The sequence below is a fragment of the Carassius carassius genome, chromosome 25 (assembly GCF_963082965.1).
Source record: "Carassius carassius chromosome 25, fCarCar2.1, whole genome shotgun sequence".
Taxonomy (NCBI): domain Eukaryota; kingdom Metazoa; phylum Chordata; class Actinopteri; order Cypriniformes; family Cyprinidae; genus Carassius; species Carassius carassius.
Window position 1 is genome coordinate 15,770,096 of NC_081779.1, and position 17,667 is coordinate 15,787,762.

At 41.5% G+C, this 17,667-nt stretch overlaps 1 protein-coding gene across 8 annotated transcripts in view; it reads left to right on the forward strand.

Moving 5' to 3' along the window:
- The window catches only part of LOC132104292 (adhesion G protein-coupled receptor B2-like), a 310,415-nt gene that overhangs the window by 272,420 nt on the left and 20,328 nt on the right, over nt 1-17,667 (forward strand). For 5 of the 8 annotated variants that reach the window (XM_059509655.1, XM_059509657.1, XM_059509661.1 and 2 more), the window contains 5 exons: nt 493-591; nt 3,405-3,576; nt 8,140-8,232; nt 10,718-10,757; nt 10,934-10,948. In XM_059509655.1, the coding sequence (XP_059365638.1) occupies nt 493-591; nt 3,405-3,576; nt 8,140-8,232; nt 10,718-10,757; nt 10,934-10,948 (419 nt within the window). The remainder of the gene's footprint in view (nt 1-492; nt 592-3,404; nt 3,577-8,139; nt 8,233-10,717; nt 10,758-10,933; nt 10,949-17,667) is intronic. The other 3 variants (XM_059509656.1, XM_059509659.1, XM_059509660.1) reach the window with 3 other exon arrangements.

The window sequence follows — 17,667 nt, forward strand, 5'->3', positions numbered from 1 at the left end:
AATGATCTGTGGTCGCATTCTACTGTGTTTCTCTCCATTTTCTGATTTTCCTGCCATCATCGCCTGTTTCTCTCTCTCTCACACACAGACACACACAAGCTACTTTCACACGGCGACATTCATTACAGATCTCGCTCTGTCATTGCTGTTGTTCCTTGCTTGATACTGTTTTCTTGGCATTACATTAATTTTGTCTTTCTCTTTTTTTTCCTCAATATTTTGTGTTTCCTTTTGTATGTCTTTTGACGTCATTTTCCAAATATTCCATTTGTAATTCCCCTCCATTCTACATTCAAACATTTTACCTTTTGTGATGTTTGTGTGTATTGGCATGAATGTGTGTACGGATGGATATTTATGAGTGTTTTTTTTATTTTATTTTTTTATTGTTATATTCCTCCCTACCTCATTGCTTTGTGTCACTTACATTTATTTCCTGTATGAACATATGTTTGTGTGTGTGTGTGTGTGTGTGTGTGTTGGGTCCTGAAGTCCGCCGTTGGAAGCGCGTAGCAGGCTGCTCCTGAAATGCTCCAAGTGTGGTGTGATCTCCAGCACCGCCCTGTCCAGCTCTACCGCCAGCAGCGCCATGTTAGTCTCATTCCATATTCTCTCTGTCTTTTCTTTCTCTCTGTATCTTTTCTCTCTCTCTCTCTCTCTAGAGCTCAACATTGACAGTAAGAAACAGAAACTTTTCAAATAGTCACCCTCCTGTCTGCATCACTACATCATTTTCTTAAATCTCTGCTGAAAAATTCCCTTTATGGCAGTACGATATTGCAAATCATTGAATAGACATTATAAAACTAGCTTTAGAAGTAGATAGATTGTTTATTTGTCAGACAGAAGCCTACGGGAACCACAATTCAGTGCAATATATTTAGCAGTCCAGTTATAAAAGTGTCCAAGGCAGACTTAATGGCCATTCACACAGAACACATTTTGCTTTGAAAAATGCAAGATGTGGGTGGTGGAAGGTTTTATTAAAAGTTTAACTTTTTTACTTTAACTTGAGCATTTTTAGGACACAGCATCACACACAGACACAGCAAATGATGTGAAGCATAGTGATCAATGATGACAGTTTAGTTTGTTTACACAGAAAAAAAATAAGTTGCCCAGTGGACTAGACAAACCTGTTCTGTGTGAACCAGCCTTTATGGGTCATTTATTCAGTGCCTGTTTTGTTTTGTTTACACATGCCAATGGATACCTTTGCACTGCAAAAAAACTATATATTAAGACTTATATTAAGACTTGTTTCTAGAAAAAGGCTTTTTTTTTTTTTTTTGGTACAAGAGGTTTTTTTTCATCCCTTTCTTTTACTAATTAAGTAAAAAAAAAAGGACAGAAAACTGCCACTGCAGCAAGACAAAACACACTTACTAAAATACTTAATATATTTGTGTTATAAATTTAGTTGAATCAGCTCCCAATGATTTTAACTTGAAAATAAGACAAACATTTTTGCAGGACCTTTTTTTCTTTTTTTTTTTTTCAATGTATGGCTCTCGCGCCCTGCTGAATAAGTGTTGTAGCTACATCTACCAAATTGTGCAAATCATAATAATGCATTATTAAATGTGATTTTCTAAAAATATATTAATTAATAAAATTCATATAATTGTATTACTTAGACAATTACTTTTTTATTATTATTAAACTAAATGAATGTGTTAAATGGACAGATTGGACAAAAAAAATGGAGGATTGTGCTCTTTGAAAAGGTAAAGAACCAGAGTGTGGATCAGAATGTGAGCCATCTCTGATTCTTTTGGCTTTGGTTTCTTTTGGCTTTTGGACTCGTCTCTGCTGTTTGCTGGAGGGAGTCATGTTATTGAAATGATAATGAAATGAATGATATCGCTTCTCTGTTCTTCTTTCTCTTTGTCTTTTTTTTTTTTTTTTCTCATCCCATCCTTGCTGTCTGCTTTTTCTGTCTCTGCTATCCCAGTATAAATATGAGTGTGTGATGCCATAATACAACTTCCATTCATAGAAATTAATGAAGAGGACTTCCTAAAGGAAGTTTGTGAGGACCATGTTCACATGATCCCACCGATCACCTCATTTTATTCAGTATCAGCGTTCCTGCTCCATGCTTTCTCTCCACAGTTAGTTAGGGGATGACATTAAATTTGAGTCATGCTGTTTTACATCTACCAACTTAAACTTGTCTTTCTTTTTCTACTTTGTTATTATTTGAGCATGAAAACTCATACTGCAGATTTGCATAGAAGCAAATCTCTTCCTCTGTGTCTTTACTAATGTCCGTCCCATTGCAGTCATATGCAGGAGACTGAGTCAGTGCAGCGTGAAGATGGTAAATTGATGCCCAGGTGTGGTGAGCCCTTGCTTGGCTGAGCTCAGGCATACAGTTCTTACTGACACCTGATATTTATCTAAATAGCCTCTGCATAGTGCAGAACCAAAACACTCTAGTAGAATTAGCAACATGTTGGAAATTCATCAGGGTATGTTAGCATAAGCACTCAGTGTTATGAACAGCAATTATTTGCCTGTTTTGCAAACAAACTGAGAGTGTGTCCTAACTGGATTTACCCTGTGCGCCTTTTCATTGAATTATAAATTATTATTATTATTATAAATTATAATTATGATTATTATTATTATTGGTGGTAGAAGTAGTCTTTGCATGATCATATCACCCTTATGAAAATGGACCATGGTAACCATAGTTTTCTACCAAATGAAATAAGCAAATTGTAAGAATAAAATAAATTAGTACAGGAAATGAAATTTGGAAATCTGCTACATATGGTAGAATCTTAAAAATGCTTTTAAAAGAGTACATGTTTCAATATACTATTATTAGAATTTAAAACTTTAACAAAATAAATTAATTGTTGAATTTGATATTAATATTGTTTATTATTATTATTATTATTATTATTATTATTATTATTATTATTATTATTTTTTTTTTTTTTTTTTTTTTTTTTTCTAGGATGCATTTAATTCATCAAAAGTTCTTGTGAACATTCTATCTGAAAATAAATAAATAAATTAATTAATTAAAACGCAAAATCTTATGGCTACATATGAAACTTTGGTAGCCGTGATACTTTTTTTTTGTAGGGGATTCTTAATTATGCTCTCTCAATACTCTGTATGGTACATATATACAATGTAGCAATAACCAGGTACGAGATATCAGGTTTCTAATTATTACCCATAATGACTCATTACGTATAAATTCACGCTGTATTGACTCTCAGTTAAATTCATGTAGTACAGAGCTGGTTTCTAAATCTCATCAACACCATCATAGCTTGACTCTAATCGTGCTAATATCTTGATGGCTAATGATTCCAGGTGCAGTGATGTCACCACCTTGCTGCATGGAGGATGAACTGCATGTTGCTCTGTACTCTCTTGCACAGGGCCTCGTTATGGAGCTCTTGTGTGGTTCTCCCTCTGTTGGCACTCACATGGATGTCAGCTGTGCTGGCCATCACAGACCGCCGATCAACCCTCTTCCAGGTGCTCTTTGCGGTCTTTGATTCAGTCCAGGGATTTGTCATCATCACCGTGCACTGTGCCATGCGCCGAGAGGTCAGTGGGTTACATTTATGATTCAACCAGCAATGATTCATTATCTGTGTAGAAATTATTAGAAAAGTCGCAATTATGAATCATAAAGTGAATAATCAGTCAAAGTGTTTTTCCTGGATCAGAAATGGTCTTCACTGGGTATATAATATAATATGTATATTATATGTAGAATTAAAAAGTGGTCTGTGTGTGTGTGTGTGTGTGTGTGTGTGTGTGCATACTGTACATATACTCAGGGTGCGATTTGTGAAAATAACAGTGAGGGGGATGTTTTGAAACATTTTAATTCATAAAAATAAATCATGAGAACATGAACTAGATGACGTCATGTGCTAATTAGCATATTTATGACGTAAGTGCGTCGTATTGTATTGCCTCCCTATGCTCACATACTGCAATTTAATTTAGCCATTTAATTTAATTCTCAATAAAACTGTTTTTATTACTATATTTTAATGTTTCTGTTGTCAGACAACAGAATCAATATTATAATGACTGAAACGCGGTCCATTAAGACTACATAACCAGCTCTCAAACCTTAATCTGCACTAAAATCCTATTCACGACATTGTCTAATGAAATCAAATACACATATGATAAATCAATGGTTGTGCTGTGACTGATGTCGGCTATACTTGCTTGTAAAATAGAGTTAGAAGCAACAGAATATCTTTTTTTAACTGAAAGTTATGCTCCTCTCTGCGCTCGCTGAACACGGCAGATACAGAGAGAGAGAGGCTCGCGCTTGTGCGGCAGCACCAGAGAGTCTCACAGACTTAATAATGATTGTCCAAAAAGTCGCTAGATTTGTCGCTAGTCACTTTAAAAAAAAAAAAAAAAAAAGTCACTAAATCTAGCGACAAAGTCGCCAAGTTGGCAACTCCACTGGACCGGCTTCAACCGTCTCGCAAGTGTTGATCTAATGACTCGTGAGGTGTAAGCAATCAGACATTGAGCAAGTCTGCAGAGTGGTGAATACAGAGAGGCTGAGCGGCAGTTATATCAGAGCCAGCCAAAGTAGTGCATTTTAAAATAAAATTTACTTTAATCAAACCATCCGTCTCGTGGCACTGATCACTTTGGGGGGGGGGGGGGGGGGGGGTTACAATTATACCCACCGGGGATAAAAATAATCAAGCAGAGGCAGGGATACATTGACCAGAAAGCGGGAAATCCCACTCATCCCCCCCAGCAAATCGCACCCTGCATATACTACTTTCATTCACATTTAGAGATCCCTGGCTTCCAGCATCAAAGAGTTTGAAAAACCCTGGCTTAGATAACCTCAGTCTCCATCACACTGTTATGTGTGTGTGATTGGCCATAATAATATAGGAAATAAAAGTTCCACTGTTATACTGCCAGTCTTAGAGGACAGTCAGAGGTGTATTTAAATGGAGATTGGAGGAGGACTTTTATTTGAGTCCATTATTTTAAGGCCCACTTAGGAATAAAACTTACCTTGGACCGCTGAGGCAGTCAGTTTTTTTTAATAGCATGCACTGCTTTCATGTAATAATGGGTTGGTCTGACTGGCCATAAATAAATCAACTAATGGATCAAACTATAGTCACATTGTAGTGGGTCTGTAGCCAAGATGTGACAGTTTCAAATCTCCAGCTTGTACTGTGGCAACTTGGCTGACTTTCACGTATTGGGTCAATCTAAATATGCTGCTGGAGTTTAAGGGAGGGAGAGAAAAAAATCAGTTCTAAATCGCTAAGCCATATATGTTAAATCAGTATCGCAAAACCTAAGGATTAGACTAAAATAAATCCTGGTGTGATTTTATTAAATATATTAAATTCCCTGGCAAGACTTTGATGTAATCCCTAATAGCTTTAGCAAAACAAGAGAATAGAGTGAAGTTTGTGCACCGGATCCTTGCGCTAGATGCAGTTTGATGTGCAAAGTACACTTTGAGATGGCAGAGCCAATAATGGAAAGGCAGCATTCATGATTAGCACAGACAAATGAGTGGGGGGTGATTTATTGGAATAGCTTGTTCCCATGCATTTATAAAGATAGAGAGAGCCTAGAAGGCATGCCATTGCGTGTCACTCTGATACGTCTACAGCTTTAACTCAACAGACAGTCATCCATAAAAAAGCTCTGAGAATGAGACCATCTCCTGCTCCGTCTTGCGAAACAGCCTAGTGTTCCTGCACATCGTAATTTTAGTTGCAGGTACGAGAGCAGACCGATTACAGATTCTGGTCTAGGCTAGTGGAAAGTGTTGAAGTATGATAACTCATGCTCAGCTTAATAGAAATAGAAGGGATTTAATAAACAGTGCAGTCAATGTGCAGTCAATAAATAAAGTGTTTCAACAGCATATGCTTGATGGTATTCGGAGGACGCAAATAGATTAAAGTGTCATTTGTTCAGCACGTAACCTTTGAAAACCATAAAGGTCATGGCAGATCAACCACTTGGGATATGTACAGCATGTTGTAGAATTAACACGTCTCAAATGTGCCTCCAGTGAACACTTGTGATGGGATTTTATCTATATCAGGTCTGAGATCAGGCAAACCAAATGTTCTTGCCTTGTGGGGGGACAAAAACCTGACCCCAACTTTCCAATGGTACACATTTTCCTAACTAGTTTGTCAAAACACTAGCTTAATTATGTTTGACTATTCAGTGTATTCTCATTATTAAGCATACTGTAGGTTAATAGGTTAATAAGACATACAAATATTTTTTCTTATTATAATCATATAAATGTTGAATTTATGAAATTGTTTTTTTGTTTTGTTTTTTTGTGTTTTAATTTTAATTTTGTATTTAATCAATTAAGTTAATACATTTGTTCAGTGACATAACTGTTTGATTATTGACAAACAAATCTTACTACTAGGGTAGTGCTCTCTAAGGCTAATGATACTCTGGGCAACTTTTTGAGGAATTTTTCTGGGCAACTTTTTTGAGTAATGTTTGTTATGCATTGTCTAATTGAGAATGGGTAACAAATGTCAAAGTTGCCCGGCAACATTGCTCAAACAGTTGCCCCGTGTATCATCAGCCTAAGGGACATCTTTGTACTTTATTTACCATTAAAGTTTCATAGTAGTATCTTGACGGTATATTTTATTCCTCAATGGTACTGATATGCACTTTTTTGGAGTATACTGCCCCAGTGACAAGATGTTCTACCCCTAAAGGGTTTTTTTTTTTTTTGAACAGTGTCAATACAGCGTTTGAGCAATTAAGTCAGAGTGCATTTCTAAGATGTCTCTTTAAACCTGTATTTAGCTCTGTCCTCTTGTGATTCAATCACCTAAGAGGGGCCTTTGTCATGCATGCAGACAGTCTCAGTTAATCTCAATTTATTCTTTTTATTTTTTATTTTTTTGGCAACAAGAGGTCTGATCTTCCCAGTTAGGAAACACTGTGTTTTCACTTGGTTATTCTGTGGGCGTTTTGGCCATAAATCTGTATGCAAATGAATGGCTTCCTGTTGCTAAGGCTACACTGTCGTCAGGGGAAACAGCCTATCACATTTTTTTTCTGATTAAAGGGAGTGTCTTCCTCCCTATTGTTGTAGAGCCTGTACATCTGTAGTTATATAAACTCTTGCGGAAATGCATACAGGCTCACTGAAATGTTTGTCACTCAGGAATATAAACTGATATCAACATTTTATGAGAAATTACATACAGTCGCCATCTGTAGATTTCTAAAATAACTAGATTAAACCAATAGATTCTCCTGAGTATAAATAAGATTATTGTCTTTAGGATATTTACTACTACCGTTAGTTTCATGTTGGCATCGACACAGGATGGTAGGAAGACATTCACACCGTCTATGCAATATTTTTTAAATAATGTCTTAAGAGTCACTGACAATCTACATGCTTTGAAGTGATTGAGTATAATAAAAGATAACAAAAACAACAATTATTCCAACTTACTGAATGCCTAGAACCAAAATGACAGCTATTGAAAGTAAAAATAAATAAATAAATAATAATAAAAAAAATCACTATTTTAAGGATTAAATACTTTTGCTAAAATGTTTTGTCTGAATTTTAGGACACTCTTACTCTTGGTTTCAGCTCAGATCTTTGTTTACAACATTCCAGTTTTGTTTTCTTTGTATTCCCTCTGCCGGAACCTTCTTTTGCCTTGCTCTCCTACCACACGGTACATCAATTTCTTCCATTTTTCAGAAACTGAGAGAGCATGACAACCCTAACATTATAGTGCTTGACACCTGCAAAGCACATGCTTGACAGACAACTGTCAACTGTGGTTCCATTCATGTAGCACATACTAACCAAACTCACTTTTAAAATTCAGTTGTGACTCCTGAAATTTTAAGGGGTAGCTATTGTTATAGAATATGGTTGACACTCCCTGTCATACCTGAATTGTGTATGAACACAAGCAGGACTGACCACCTTATACTGCTGCTGTATGCACAGCCCTAGAAAGATTTGAAATAATGTTTTCCTTTTTGTTTGGTTGCCTTCTTGTTTTATATTACTATTTCATGGTTTTAAAATGAATATCTCTGTGAGTCACCCTGGCTGTATCCCTTCTCTTCCCACCTCAGGTGCAGGACGCAGTGCGCTGCAGGATGGGTGGTTGCAAAGATGACAGTGAAAACTCTCCGGACTCCTGCAAGAATGGCCAGGTGCAGATCATGGTGAATAGCATTCCATTCCATCTCATCACACATGGGACTCTCAGAGGATCAGAGTCACCTCTTTTAAACATCACAAAATACTGGTTTATTGTGTTTCAAATTAGATTTGTTTTATAAATTGAAACTGGTGGCTTACTGTATGTGAATGGCTATTCTGGAGAAGGTTGCTGGTTAAAATTCTGGTCAGCTCCCATCTGTGTCCTTTTTCCTTTAGGAAAGCCCTTTTATACAATTTCTAGCATTTAAATAAAAGTTATATAATCTGTGTTAAATTAGATACTTAAAGGATTAGTTCACTCCAGAATTAAAATTACCTGATAATTTACTCACCCCCGTGTCATCCAAGATGTCCATGTCTTTCTTTCTTCAGTTGAAAAGAAACATTGCCAGGATTTGTCTCCATATAGTGGACTTCAACGGGGTCCAAATTACCGTTTCAATGCAGCTTCAAATAGCTCTACATGATCCCAGCCAAGGAATAGGGGTCTTATCTTGCGAAACGATCTGTCATTTTACAAAAACTATAAAAATGTTATACTTTTTAACGATAATTTCACATCTTGCACTAGGTCTGCGCAACTTGCCTTGTCCACAACTTCACGCAACCTCACAGTCATCCGACATTGTTGTTTTACCTTTTTTTGTGAAGGGCATTTACTTTGTAAACACTGGGTCGGTACATATGCCTAAATCTTGTGTTTTCCAATGTGACATCGTAATGCAAGAAGTCTAGCTTGTTCAAGACGAGCATTTGTGGTTAAAAACTATGTAATTTTATTTATTTTTTATTTTTTTTAAGAAAATGACAGTTTTGACCCTTAGTCCTCGACTTGGTTCTTGTAGAGCCCTGAGAAGCTGCATATCGAAACTGCAATTTGGACCTTCCACTATATGGAGAAAAATCCTGAAATGTTTTCCTCAAAAAAATTAATTTATTTTTGACTGGAGAAAAAAGAACATATTTTGCACATATAACCTTATGGGGTATTTTCCTACAGTTTTTAAGCCCTTTACCCAGTGCCTTGCAGTGATTTGTTCATCTAAAGGACTAGACTTGCGTGTAACCATGGTAACTACAGCAGGAACTCTCCAAGTGTGTGTGTGGATCGGTTTGGATGAGAGGGATCACTGCCTCTGCAGGTCTGCTCCACCTTTCTGCTTCCTCTTTTCAACTCACCCCTCATTTTTTCTCTCTTCCTACATTTCTCTCCGTTCTGCCTCTTTGCTGGCAGAGGTGCTCGCACCAGCCCAGCCTCTACAGTCAGGAGCAGTGCGACTCTCTCCGATATTCACCTGGGTGCTGCCAAGGCTGCCACCAAACCTGCCCCACCTCCCGTCCTCTAGCCTTGGCCAATCACAGTCATGGACATAGCCATAACCACACCCACATTCTTCACCAGAACCACACTCAGACTCTAAACCACACCCACCTTCTCAAACACAACCATGTTCATACTCTCAACCACACCCTCGACAAGAACTACAGCCACACCCTGAGCCACAACCACTTGCATACGCTTAACCACAACCATGCCCACGTTCTCCACCAGACGCAGAACCTTGTCTTGGAGCAAAACCACATCACCGTACGTCTCTGAAATGAGCTTGATTGAAAATGTTTGCTTTAGAGTTAGTGCTGTCAATTTTAGAGTCGAGCTTACAGCGTAGCGTGAGCATATTAGTCAGCTAATTAGGTAAGTGGTTAGCTGTCAGCAAGTTAGTGCAAAGTAACTGCTTAGTATCCATGGCTATGCAATTAAAGTTTTGCACAGTCACAGGTCTCTATTTCTTCTAACTTTAACATGCAGGTTAACACATACTGTACATACACGTTGCTCTTGCTAGGGCATGCTAAAATTTTTCTACAGTGTAATGCCCTGACTAAAGCTTTTTTTTTTTACTCCTTTGAGAATCAGTTCTTTTGGCAGCAATTGTTAATTCTGCATTCCAATGAGGGCCTGGAGTTAAAAAGAGCTGCTCTGGGACAGACATTTTTACCCTGAGGGTTGCAGTCAGTTTGTGTCCATTGTATTGTATCTTTTTTTAAGAGTCCTCCTGTTTTTTCACAAAAATAATATCTGTGTTGTTTGTTTGGAAAGTCAAGCCCAGCTGTGTCAGACAGCAGTATGCTAATTTATGTGCACTTTGGCTCATTGTCATTTGTGCTGGCGCTAAAGGATCTGCTATTTATTGTAGAGGTGTTGCAGATGTGTTGCATTAGACTAGTACTTTGTCAAAACAAATGCTAAAATGAAACTAAGTTTTTTTTTATTGTTTGTTAGTTTGTTTGTTTTTTGATGGACTCTTTAACCACCACATACTGCCTGTAACAGCACTTAGCTCCACCCTTCATCATACATAAGTTGTATGACCCAAATGTAAACTATCAGGAATTGGTCTCTATATATTTAGTTCACTTGTGGACAACAATTAATTTGTAACAAGCTGAAGTAATCTCTTCTCTGTCCTTCATTCACCTATACAGACGGACTTTGAGAAAGATGTGGATTTGGCGTGTCAAACAGGTAAGTACTTCTGGGACCTCCATTTTGCCTTTCACTACCGCTCTTTGCTTTCTCATTCTTGCGCTTTACTTGCCATGTTTTTCCACTTATTTGCCTTGGTTCTAATGCAGTTTGTTTAGTACAACTTGTTCATGTAAAGTTAAACTTGCACATCATTGCCTCCCCCTCACTTGCAGAAAGAGGACACCCATGTAAGTCTCACTCTGAAGTTAGAACATTCCTGTTTGTGTGTCATTTGTGCAAGATTATAGTATTTAGTTGTTTTGTATAAACTGACATACGAAATGTGCATGTTCACTCTTTGATTGTCATATTCTTATTCTTTGCCATATTAGGGCCCTAATTTTAACTTGGAATATTCAGTTCCAAGAACTGTACTTGTCTGGTTTAGTTTTAACTAGGGCTGTCAGTCGATTCAAATGTTTAATCTCATTAATTATATGATGTGTCGATTAATTAATCAAATTAATCACAAATTAAATTTGGCTGTGAAAATACCCACAAAAGATAATTTAAAGCTATTGTTGTGTTAAATGAGAAAGTATCAAGTAGACATTACAAAGAGTTGCTTTAGAAAGAAATATTTGATTTGATTTAACATAAAAATGATTAAACATAAATGGTTAGCTTTCAGCGGCCTTACATAAATGTTGGACCTTAAAAGAAGATACTTTGAGAAACATTTCTGTATTTTTTTTTTTCATTAAATGAAATAACTTTGTTACCAACCATCATCAAAATAACTTCTATGTTGCGCAAAAGAAAGTCATACAGGTTTTTTTTTATGAAATTATACTCTAAATAAGAAACGTCTCGGTTACGTATGGTAACCCTCGTTCCCTGAAGGGTGTGCGAGCCGCCTGCGCCCCTATTAGGTGTAGGCCGGGGCTCAGAACAAGTAGCTCCACTCACTGTTGTCAAAGCACTACCTCACTGGGTGAGATTGGATAACACTGGGAAAACGTACCCGGTCCGCTTGGAGCCGGGACACTGCGGAAGCCCCATCCTTCCCGAAGGAGGTCTCGGAGGCAAATACACATAGAGCATCCGTTTAGGAGTATACGGAGACATTTGAGGTGATTAAAACCCTCTTGGGAGGGCAGAAGTCTGCCGGGGAAACACGGGCTCTAAGGCTATACCGTGGACTGTACACATATGAGTACCGCTTAGGTCGCAATATGGAACCCACCCTTCCATGGTTCTCACGGATTCATCATGAAGGTCTGGCGCCGGACGTTCCGCCGCATCCAGCTGCTTAGGGTGATGAAGGATCTCAACAGGGTCTACAGTACGGACACTCTGGAGTGGTTTAAGCAAGCCGACACTAACCGGGGCCTCTCAGTGCCACTACCCATTTAAGGTGAGAACACGGGATGATACCGGCTCTACACGAAGGCTATAGAACCTAGCGAACGTGTTAGGGGTCACCCAACCCGCAGCTCTACAAATATCTGTCAGCGAGGCGCCATGAGCCAGCGCCCAGGAGGATGCAACACTTCTAGTTGAGTGAGCTCGTAACCTGAACGGGCAGGGCACACCCTGAGCCTGATAAGCCAGGGTTATGGCATCCACAATCCAGTGTGCCATCCTCTGCTAAGAGACGGCACTGCCCTTCTGCCAGCCTCCATAACAGACAAAGAGCTGGTCTGAGCTCCTGAAGCTTTGTGTCCGGTCTACGTAGCACCTTAATGCTCGGACGGGACAAAGCACAGCCAGGGCTGGGTCTGCCTCCTCCAGGGGCAGCGCTTGCAGGTTCACCACTTGGTCTTTGAAGGATGTAGTGGGAACCTTGGGCACGTAGCCAGGCTGTGGCCTCAGGATTACCTGGGAGTCAGCCGGCCCGAACTCTAGGCACGAATCGTCGACCGAAAATGCATGCAGGTCCCCTACCCTCTTGATAGAGGCCAGTGCAAGCAGGAGCAGAGTTTTCAATGAAAGAAACTTTAGCTCAACTGAATGCAAAGGCTCGAATGGGCCCTGCTGTAGTGATTTAAGCACTAGAGTCAGGTCCCAAGGGGGTATAAAGGGGGGCCGGTAAGGATTTAACCTCCTAGCCCCTCTAAGGAACCTGACGATGAGGTCATGCTTACCCAGAGACTTCCCATTCACGGGGTCATGGTACGCAGCAATAGCAGCAACCTGGACTTTGAGGGTGGAGGGAGACAGCCTTCGCTCCAACCTTTGCTGCAGAAAGGATAGCACGACCGCAATCGGGCATCTGCGGGGGTCTTCTTGGCGAGAAGAACACCACTCAACAAGCAGGTTCCACTTCAAGGCATAAGCGTGTATCGTAGACGGTGCTCTTGCCGAAGTGATGGTGTTCACTACATCTTGGGGTAGGTCACCTAGAACCTCCGCGTCCCGTCCAGGGACCAGACATGGAGATTCCAAAGGTTTGGACACGGGTGCCCAATGGTGCCGCGTCTCTGAGTCAGTAAATCCCTCCTCAGAGGAACCGGCCAAGGAGGGGCTGTCGAGAGGAGCACTAGTTCGGGGAACCAGGTCCGAGTATGCCAATATGGCGCTACTAGCAAGACTTGCTCCTTGTCCTCCCGGACTTTGCACAATGTCTGTGCGAGAAGGCTCACTGGGGGAAACGCATACTTGCGTAGGTCCCGCGGCCAGCTGTGTGCCAGTGTGTCCGTGCTGAGAGTTCCCTCAGTCAGGGAGTAGAACAACTGGCAGTGAGAGGTCTCTGGAGAAGCAAACAGGTCTACCTGAGCGGCTCCTGAGCGAGTTGCGACATGCGACGGGAGCGCAGACCACCTTGTCGGTTGATGTACGCAACGGTCGCAGTGTTGTCTGTTCGGACCAGCACATGCTTGCATTGTAAGAGACCCTTGAGACGGTTCAAGGCTAGCCATTGCTAGCAACTCTAGGCAATTGATGTGCCACTGCAGCTGTGGGCCCGTCCAAACCCCTGAGACTGCATGCCCATTGTATGTGGCCCCCCAGCCGGTGGTGGAGGCATCTGTGTAAACCACAGCATGCCTGGAGATCTGCTCTAGGGGCACCCCTGCCCGGAGAAATGCAAGATCTGACCACGGGGTGAGGGTTTGGCGACAGGCCGGTGTAACTTGAACCCAGTGAGTGCCACGCTTCCACGCCCACCTCGGGACTCGGCCATAAAGCCAGTGCTGGAGCGGTCTCATATGTAATAGGCTGAGCAGTGTAAGTGCCGCCGCGGTCGCTATATGCCCCAGGAGCCTCTGAAAGAGTTTCAGTGGGACCGCTGTCCTGCCCTTGAACGTATTCAAGCAGGCTAGCACTGACCGCGCACGTTCCTCTGTGAGGCGTGCTGTCTGTTTGACCGAATCCAACTCCATACCAAGAAAAGAGATCCTCTGCCTCGGCGAGAGTTTGCTCTTCTCCCAGTTGACCCGAAGGCCCAGCAGGCTCAGGTGCCGGAGCACCACATCCCTGTGCTAGCACAACTGATACCGAGACTGTGCTAGTATCAGCCAATCATCTCCCGGGGAGACAGGGACAGCCCGAAGGGCAGGACCTTGTACTGATATGCCCGTCCTTCGAACGCAAACCGCAGAAAAGGTCTGTTGCACGGAAGGATGGACACATGAAAGTACGCGACCTTCAGATCGATCGCTGCAAACCAATCTTGGGGACGGACGCAACCGAAAATGCGTTTCTGTGTCAAAATTTTGAACGGTAGCTGATGGAGGGCCCGATTCAAAACTCGCAGATCCAAGATCGGCCGTGACCCACTGCCTTTCTTGGGTACAATGAAGTAGGGGCTGTAAAACCCCGTCCTCATATCGGCTGGAGGGACCGGCTCTATCGCGTCCTTCGCCAGTAGGACTGCTATCTCTTCCCACAAGACAGGGGCATCGGACGCTTTCACTCCAGTGAAGCGGATACCGCGGAACTTGGGGGGACGCCGGGCAAACTAAATCTGGGTAGCGCTGACCAGGCGCTTAAAAACCGTACAAGCGGGACCAGCGGAATCACAGCCGTACCCGCAGTGGGGCAGCGAGGTGGAACACAGGGACCCAACTTGGGTGGCTTGTGAGCAGGCCGGAGTGTGGTGTGGGGTGCAGGGCTCACCTGGTTCCATGGGTTGGCAGAGGGTGCGTGAGTAGGGCCTTTGTTGCTCTCGAACCGCCCGCTGCTGCCATCTAGCGAAGGAGGAGGATGAGTGAGGTCCGGAGCTTGGCCGTCCGCAACTCTCCGTACCCCCCTGGGACCCAGAGATAAGGGAAATTGCTCTTTTATCGAGTATTTGGGTACTGTCGGCCATGAGGCCAATGGCGGGAAAAAAATGAAACAAAAGATTCTCCACCCGGCCCTCCTCCGGTGCGTTCACCATCTCCCGAAGAGCAGATCCCTCCATCTCTGGGTCGCCTGTCTCAGGGCCGCTTGCTCTTCCGTTTACCGGCTGGACAGGCTGGGCTGCCCGCCCACGCCCAGCTCCACGGCGCTGCTTTGCTGGAGGCTGCTGCGGATGCGGCGCGGGAGCGGGGGCAGACGCAGGGGCCCGCCCTCGGCGACGTGCAGGCTGGGGCACTGCGGTTGGTGGATGGGAGGAGGCAGCAGGTGCCCGCCGGGGCAGGATGCCTCAGTCTGCTTCCGGGCAGCCGAGATTTGCTGGGCGAAGCTCTCGACCGCGTCGCCGAATAGGCCATGTCTGCCAGACACAGCCAGAGATGGTTCGCAGCTCCAAGATGGTCATCTTCCCACAATGGGAACATGACGCATCCACGAAAGCCACCTCAGCGTGCTTGACACCCAGACACGTGAGGCAGCGATCGTGACCATCACCTGGTGCCAGGTAACGACCGCACCCAGAAACGCACGGGTGAAACGGCATCCTTAAAAGGACGACCCGTCGTCTTTAAAAAGACGCACCCGTGAAGCTCTTTTAGAGAAAATTTGCTCTTGTAGGAAATACTCTTTCAGTGCTGAGGCGCACAGGGGAGATGGCCACTTGCCACACGACAGGGGATAGTGCAGCCTGAAGTGTGCAACCCACTCGATACTGGAACGACTGCCGCTGTAGCGCCATCCCGCCAACACAGGAAGCTTGCCAGAGCGTGCTGAACTCGCAGTTCACCGTAGACACAGTTCAAGGTAAGCAGAACGACACTGTCACTCGGCTTCAGGCACGTGCACACATAGACATGAAAGGGGGCTTGAGCACCTGCCCTTTTTATTCCTGGAGAGAAAGTGCCCTTTTTTCTGGGATGCTTTTTTTATTTTTGAAAAATAATATATATTTCTGTTTGCACACAGCTTCCCTTTCAAACAAATATATTTATTGAAATATAGTATCTAAATATCAGGTCAGGAGTTCTGAAGCGCTCCCTCTCCCTCTCCCCCGATTGTTAAACCCGATTGTATTGCTTCCGGTAAAGAAAATAGTCCGCTCCGTCTCTACGGTTAGAATCCTGTGAGTCCATAGCAACGCTCTGTTTTTCATGGCAACGGTCTGTTATACTCCGCACAGCGGTCTGTTGGTTATAACAGACCGCATTCTACATTGGAATTCAACCAAGCCATGTAATAAAATAAGTTAATAAAATAAGCATATATCACCACCAGGTGATATGCTTTAGTTATTTTGTTTATCCTATTTACCTGCATTTCCCTGTCAATTAGATGCAAATGTGCGCATTTTAACTAGTTGACGCCTAATTTGCATACAGAACGTCCCCAGTTATTGACTTACATCAAGAGTCTTTCCCCCTGAAACTTAGAAATCTAAATTGGTGAATTTAGAAGAAATCTACAGATGCAAACAGATGGAGGATAGACTCTAAAAAATATAGTAAATCTGAGTAACTGCATCTGGTACATTAATAAATAAAACTGAGTAGAAATAAGTTAACATTAAACTTTAAAAATAACAATATTTATAAATTAACTATTTAAGTAATTTAACTTTTTTTTATTTCCTCGAAACCTTTATAAAATAGTATTCCATACCACCACAAACACATACATGACATTGGCTTTTATTGAATTTTTACTCAATTATTTTGGTAAGTTTAATTTTAAAGTGTTATGTATTCTGATAACACCAAAATAATTCAAACGATGTAGTGCCTTGTGCAAAAATAAACAAATTATTAGTAAAACACGCCCCTCTGTTTGATGCAGTTATTTAGGTTATTCTAAATATGAAGAGTTCAGATGAAAAATCCTCTAAGTGCCATCTGAAATTTCCTTCAATAATGATCATTTTTATCAAGCTTGTATGTTTATGTTCACTTATTTCACATTACTGGCAATGAAAATTACCTATTAATTGTCATTTAAGTTAAATTACTGAACTTAAATACGAGCTTGAAAAAAAAAAGCTCATAAGAAAATTTCAGATGGCACTTTTCATATATAACTCTTCATATAAACTTGAAACTAGTATAGAAAATGTTTTCAAAACATGCACATTGTGGAATGGTTTCCTTTGCTGCTCTATAAACCTAGTGAATACTAAGGAGACCATGGTTTCTGTGAACTGATTATTTTGTAGACATCTTTTGAAAATAAAACAATTGCGTGAGTTATAGGAAGATAAAATTAATTAACTTTTTAAATTATTTTTTTTAAAAAGGAAGTCAGAGTTGCATTAATATACTTTTTTGTTAAAAAAAAAAAATAATAATAATTTTGAGAAGTGCCCTTTATTTCACTTGAGTCCCTGCCCCTCAAAATGTCGGTGCACGTCCCTGCTCGGCTTCGAAGCGAAAAGCTGGTATGCATTGCACCTGCTGCCCTCTTATACTCACGCAGTGATCAGCGGCAGCTGGATGCAATAATTGCATGCCAATGTGCATTGGCTCGTTTAGTTTACACTCAAAGTAGATTGGTCTATCGAAGCGATATCCCATATTCATCGGGAATCCAAACTTCGATTGGATTATTCTGAAAGAGGAAAGTCACATACACCTAGGAT